At 41.5% G+C, this 7,176-nt stretch overlaps 1 protein-coding gene across 1 annotated transcript; it reads right to left on the bottom strand.

Annotated features, from left to right (window-relative positions):
- Positions 1-1,758: 1,758 nt before the first annotated feature.
- Positions 1,759-2,515, bottom strand: LOC124200517 (collectin-12-like). Its single transcript, XM_046596787.1, has 2 exons — positions 2,501-2,515; positions 1,759-2,451 (listed from the first exon to the last, which is right to left on the bottom strand). The coding sequence occupies exons 1-2, from the start codon at positions 2,513-2,515 to the stop codon at positions 1,759-1,761; spliced, it is 708 nt and encodes a 235-aa protein (XP_046452743.1).
- Between the last annotated feature and the right edge of the window lie 4,661 nt (positions 2,516-7,176).

Genomic DNA, 7,176 nt, shown 5'->3' with positions numbered 1-7,176 from the left:
GGGCTTTTATACTGGTCGAGGCGGAAGTCAGCGTTGTAGATTGATCTCGTTATTGCTGTTATTGCCGTGTTGGGATTGATACTCTGGCTGATGTCGATATCACGGTGTTGGGAATGGATACCTCCCGTGTGTCGACATCAGGGTGTCGGCAATGGATACTTCCCGTGAGTCAGCCTCACGGTGTCAGCACTGGATACCTTCCGTGAGTCAGCCTCACGGTGTCGGCACTGGATACTTCCCGTGAGTCAGCATCACGGTGTCCGTGAGCGGATCCTATTTGCTCAACGGACTCGTTTGCGCATACGTCTTTTGAATTGCGCGCTTATGGCTGTTGGTGCTATAGATGCGCCGCTTGTTTGCTGGTTGCGGGTGCCCTCCCGTGGCTGGGTTCGGGTACTACTCTCTGCCAGAGCGGTGAGTTAACCCGATCCATACAGTGGCGCCACCGTACCGAAACGCGGCATTTTCAAATCTCCAGGTTTCCAATTCTTCACCTGGTAGGAAAGGTAAAAACACATTTTTTCTTTCGCCATGTCAATAAGAATTCGAGAATCGCACGATTCCCGTATTCATTTACTGGAATATGGGACTTCGAGAAATTTTAACATTGGCGTAATGGGAAAAAATTAATATATATCGAAGAATATGAAAAATTGTAAAAAGCTTGACTACAGAACAGACATAGATAATATACGTACTACATTGTCATCCTTTTTATTGTAATTACTCCACTTTATCTTTCTGTTTTGTGGGTTTCTGGGGTATTCTGTTGTCTCTTACGGAGGTGCTTGGGTAAAAACGATTGTATTTTATTTTTTTTTTCTTTTCCGTTTTTCTTTTTCGAAAGCTTTCCATTTAACCCTTTCTTTTCTAGAATGTTGTGGGTAAAAGGTAGTTCTTCCAAGCCAGATGGATTGAGGGTGCTGCTTCGTGTAAGCTATATCCGCTTTTTCTTATCTTTATGATCCGTATTTTTTTTCTCCATGTACTGCAGTTCCTTCAGCTGTCCCTCCATTACAGTAGAAATTGTTCCTTCTCAGCACGTCACTGTTTCCTTGTACGTGTACAGTAGAATTATGCTTTACACAGTCGAAAATTCTGCCCTTCTTGTGGGAATTGGTACCGTTGTCACATAGGGAGAAAGAGAATTTTGGCCAGATACCGATCGAGAGTCGAGCAAAACCATGTACCTTGGCATTTGTCAAGTCGGGTCAGTAAATCGTGACCATTCTCTTTTTTCGTTTTTACGTGTAGAATCAATCTTGTTTTCCTTGTCGTCACATATATATCATTTTTCATTCACCCATTCCATGTTGATGCTTCGATTTTTGTAATCAGGGGCCCCGTGAGAAATCTTGGTTTTCTCAAAATACAGAGGTGAGGAATCCTGACGACGTTCTCTTTTTTTTCTATAAAAATCACTTCTTCCCCGCAGATGTACGTATTGAAATTTAATTTGCAACACGGATATGTAGATATTCCCCTTTTTGTGTTTTTTTTTCATGAATTTGACTTCGGCCCTAGTTACCATGAGCTGTATGCGTAAGTCTGAGTTGGCTTTCCCGTTCTCTCTTGTGGAATCTTTACTCCATTCAGTTTTTCCGTGATTTGCCTTAACTGAATAATTTGTTCGATATCCTGTGCTTTTTCTACCGTCATCTGATATGTGTCTGTTGTCTTTAAAGTGTTCCACAGGAGCTCTCGTATATTCGGCTGCATTCCTTTGAGGAGAACTTCCCTTTTTAGTGAATCTCTGAGCTAAGTTACCTCGGGTTCTTGACTTCCATCTATTGTCCGCCCGTATGCTGATTGATAAAGCTCGTCTATTCGTATTTTATATTCTCGAATACGTTCATTCACTTTCTGCTCTACTTGGTTGAGCTGTGTCTTCTTCAGGTAGCGTGTCCTGTCGTCGTTGAATCCTGTGTCCATAGCATTTGTCCATGCGGTGAGCGAAGCTTTTTCAGTGGCCGTAAAGGAATCATTATATGACTCAGCAGCTCCGGTTAATCTGTCCTGATAATTCTTTAATTGTTGTTCATTCGGCCAGCTTGCTTCTTTAGCGATTTTGTTTGCTCTTTTTAACCATTCTTCGAATGTGAAATCACTTTTAAGATCCCCGCTGAATACTGGAATATCTCTTGCATGATGAATTGCAGTCATATTCGTCATGCCTTTAGCCATTGCTGTTGAGAAAGTCCGAAAATCTACTGGATCGATTCCTCTGGGACCAGGCTGTGGTCTTTGGTTGCCTGAAGGTCCTTGCTGACCATCTTGCCCTGGAGCACCCGGTGGTCCTGGTTGGCCATCCTGCCCCGGTTGGCCGTCTTGTCCTGGCTGGCCCGGTGGTCCTTGTTGACCTGGTGGCCCTTGTGGACCTGGTTGTCCTTGTATTTCTGGTGGCCCTTGTTGGCCTGGTGGGCCAGGAAGGCCCACCTGGACCCCAAGGACCTATTGGACAAATAGGCGCCGGAGGAATTGATCCAGGAGATTTCCGAACATTTTCAGCAGCCATGACAACGGGAATGCTAAATCTAGCAGCCGTCAATTATAGAAAAGATATTCCAGAATTCAGTGGCGACCTCGACGACAACACTACATTTGAAAGCTGGCTAAAGAAAGCAAACAGAGTTGGCGTAGAAGCTGGATGGACCGAAGATCAGAAGTTGGAATTTTTCCAGTCCAAACTAAGGAGAGCAGCAGCTGCATTTAATAATTCGCTAGGAGTAAATATCAAAGCGAACCTTGCAGCGTGGACAACAGCCATGGAAGCGGGGTTCGATGACGCGACGATACAAGATATGAGAAGAGCACAACTCAGCAAGATAGAGCAGAAATTCAACGAACGTATATGAGAATACAGACACCGCATCGATGAGCTATACAAATCGGCCTACGGAAGAGCAGCCGCAGAAAGCCAGGACGCTGAAGTAATTCAACCAAGAAACGCTGTTAAAAAGGAGGCTTTGTTGAAAGGAATGCGCCTAACCATCAGGACAAGCTTATGGAATAGCTTGAAAGCAACGGATACGTACGAAGAAGTAGTGGAAAAAGCACAAGTATGCGAACAAGTCGTGGACTTGCGACGCCTTACAGAGGAATCAGAAGCCCATAAAAAAGCGGAGAAAAACAAAAACCCCGAATTGCAACAGATTATGCAAGCTATAGCTAACATACAGTTGTCTGCTGACTCCGCAGGTGTAGCAGCAGGAACGGTAGCACACATATCCGAACAGAAGCAAGAGGGAGAGAAACAAGTCCGTTTTTCCGGAAGGAGCAGAAGTTATAGCCCAAGATATAGAGAAAGGCAAAACCCGGAGGACGTGGACGGACGCACGCGGTATTACCCGCTGGGACAAAGATCGCAAAGTGATTACAACTGGAGACAGAATCGCCGTCAAAGAGCACAAGAAACACAACCACAGAGGAGTAATTCGCTTAATCGTACTCCGGACAATTGGGATAATCAAATAAATGGAGGATTCCCGGGAGGACTAGAAGACAGAACCTGTTTCTTTTGCAAGAATAAAGGACACATAAAAAGAGCTTGTCGCAAATACCAAAGATGGCGCGAAGAAAATGTGAGAAGAAATCAAGCTCCCAGAGACCCAACCAGGAGACCGTTCAACAACTACAAGACGTACGGAAATAATCGCATTCGGACATGTATCAACAAAACAATGCGACCCATCCCAGTGTAAAATACAGTATAAGCCATTTACAATATTAGTGACAGTAGGCAGCAGACGAGTAGCAGCTTTAATAGACACGGGCTCCACAAAGAGTGTAATCTCTTCCGACTTCGAGAAACAGATACCGCAAACAGCAAAGAAGGAAAGATCAATAGAGAACCTAAATCTCATAACAGCATGTGGAGATCCAATGCCAAAAGTTAAAACAGTAGAACTGCAAGTGAAATTACATTCGGTGGATAGCGACCCGATTAAAAACAACTTCCACGTAGTACCAAATTTAGCGGTTAGTTGCATCCTAGGAATGGATTTCATAACAAATCTAGAGTTTCGAATAAACACCGCCAGCAGGCGGATATCATATAAAAAATAACGGCAAACAGTACCACATCGTGGCCAAAGTATCAGAAATACAACCATGTCAAATATGCGTCATTATACATCAAAAACTCGAAGAACAAATAAAAGAATTGATCGGAAAAACAGAAGTCAGAAAAGAAGACCTTCGAAAAGTACTGGAAAGAAATAAACATATTTTCGCCACTTCAGACTCGGACTTCGGCGAAGCCATTGGAGAAGAACATAGCATTCCGACAGTGGGCCCCCCAGTATATATACCACCAAGACGCCAGCCACGAGTGATGTTGCCGGTTATAGAAAAACATGTAGAAATGATGTTAGCAAACGATGTGATTGAAGAAAGTAAAAGTCACCCGCACATTACTGCGTCACCACTGCATGCACCACTCGTTTATACAAGTCAAGATGCTGCGTGAGTGACGCAGAGTAGCCCCCGGCTAAACAAATTCCAATGCCACTTTCAAGGCCATCGCCTACAAAGCCATATGTCAATGCCTGTTTAAACATATATTCTTTAAATTTATACAATTCCATGCACTATATTTGCATTACCCCAATATTTGTTCACCGATCCTTATCCTATTATTTCTTTATTTGCCCGGAGTGCAAATTAAACGAGGGAAGTGTGTAAGGATCGGCTGAACTACGTTTATCTGCCCATAATACTCGCCAGACCTAGCCACGGGAGGGCGCGGGCAACCAGCCATTAAGCGGCGCATCTACAGTGATCCGACACATGCGCGCGCAGTTTGAAGGTGGGCGTATTGTGCCCGGTAACTCGGTCCATCGCCGCTTATGCAGCGATGTCGTGACCAGCGCGACCCCAATTCCCGACACGCTGACTTCCGCGTTCGGCAGTATAAAAGCCCCTGTGTTTCCCATGTTTAGGAGTCCGCTCCGGACTCGCCTCTGGTAATATCCCTCTTGACTATCACTAGTGGTCTAGTATGAATTGTATGCTTGTACTATATGCCTAGTGTTTAAGTGTAATACATAAGTGTCATCCTCTGATGATCACTTGTGTGTTCATTTAATATAAGTGAAGTAAGGTCTCGAACCACCCTTACAAGCGTAACTCGTTGGCGTGTGTGCTGACGAATTACCACTTGAGAGAGCGACATAAAGTGCAGCTACATGGTTATATACTTGTCGGCCGTGAAAACGGATGTCATCGTCATACTACTGGTAATCCGGAGCAACTGACTCCAGATACGGGTTAGTTGCTCACATCAGCCCCTGTATTTATTATGGGAAAAACCGTTGACTGACAGTAAAAACTCAAAATTTTAAAAATAACCTAATAATGCAACCCACAAACGGAAAATCAATAAAAAAGGTTAAATAAGAATGTTAGTAGACTCAAAACACGAAAAAAAGGAAACACAAATAATTTTACTGGTGTCATATGAAACTTTATGTATCCCAAATAGCCCCGACGTTATGTGAACAATGCGCACCCAACAAATGTGTCTTAGTATATTATTGAATATATCTTATTTATCTGTTTTGTAAATATAAAACAAATTAAACAGACTTGAAGAGGAGATAACGTAGAATATCTTCCATATTTTTTATAATTTTAAAGTAATCCGGAAAGCCGATAATTGATTCGAAATTCAAGGTAGGACGACCCAATTTTAAGACAAATTTTTTTTTATAATTCATAAACCGTTCGTTGTAATACCATGAAATTTTGTTTAAGGATGCGCATAACTAACATCTACATCTCCTGATTTTTTTTCAATTTTTATTTTCATAAAAAATCAATTAAGCCAACCAACCCGAACGCCAGATCACCCCACTCTCCCCTACAGTAGTCTATGCATAAAAAGATTAATTACTGAAAAAAAACCGAATTAGTTAATTGCATTTACTGTTAAAAAGGGTACCACTTATTTTGGGTTGTCAATCACCAAAAAATAGATGAATGTACGAAATTGTGACGCTTTTCTCTCATTTCGGGGTTTCACCATTCTCATTTTCTCTCTTTTAAGAAGGGTTACTAATAGAAAACAAATTTTTACCTTTAGGTAAAGACCCACGTTTACCAATCGCAACTGAAACATGAAATGTTTTGAAAATATGACAAAACATAAATATTTTTTCTTAAACTACCCAAGGTCGTTCAAAGTATAGAGGGTAATGGGAAAAAAGAAAGGTCATAGTGCTAATTGAAGATGAACATCCCTCCTAAACCCACCGTTCAATTTCTTTGTTAACATTTATTTTCCATTATTAAAATATGTTGTTTCTCCTTTGACATGATCTACTTGCCCGACGATGATTAACATGACTCAAAATTGGAATAAAACCCACTGTTATCTTTCATTTCAATGCTATCATTCTTTGCAACCATCTGAGCTATTTAATCATTTAAAGGCAGTTAGAAAAATAGCTTGATATTTTGTTTAGGAATAACCAAATAGGGACTTTAAATTTTTTTTACGAATCGTCCAATTGCCGAACCAACGCTACTTTTCTTTCGATATATACAGAACAATAAATAACTGTCATTGTTTTGCAAACCAGCCCAATTATCGTAACACAGGTGTTAGACTTTTTCGATTGAAAAATTGATTTTATTTGACATACATATGACACCGTAAATGCTTTAGAGTATAGACCTGCTGGTGAATCTTAACATGAAAACCTTTTACCCGGTAATTCAAACTAGTCCTATACAGAAGTGGGATGGGAGCAGTCGTTCCTCGTAAGATAAATGTGGGTGGTGGGTTGAAGAGATAAAGAGAGGATTAAAGGCGCTTCAAATATATTGGGAGGTTGAGGTGTCTGAAAGAAGGGTAGCTTTTGTTGTCTTTGTTTTTTCAGACGAAAATTAAAGGCAAAGAAATTATCCCTTTTTCATCTTTTTCTTCGCCTCGCAAGATTCTTTGTCCTTGTCTCTAAACAGTAATGTTGCGTTTAGCTAATCCAAACAAATATTTACCTATACATTTTGTTTTTCTATGCCTTAACATGTTGTAACAGGCAGTTACTGGTAATAACGACACGTACTCAATGTATGGGAGAACAGCTTGTATTGACAAGACACAGTTCTAGATGTTACTTACAGTAAAAGTGTACATCGCATAGTCTCCGCGGAGTCTCAGGTGGGCTCCGCTTA

Source organism: Daphnia pulex, chromosome 8 (genome assembly GCF_021134715.1).
Source record: "Daphnia pulex isolate KAP4 chromosome 8, ASM2113471v1".
NCBI lineage: Eukaryota > Metazoa > Arthropoda > Branchiopoda > Diplostraca > Daphniidae > Daphnia > Daphnia pulex.
Note: the sequence above shows the minus strand (reverse complement) of the source record. Positions and strands in the feature narration are given on the sequence as shown.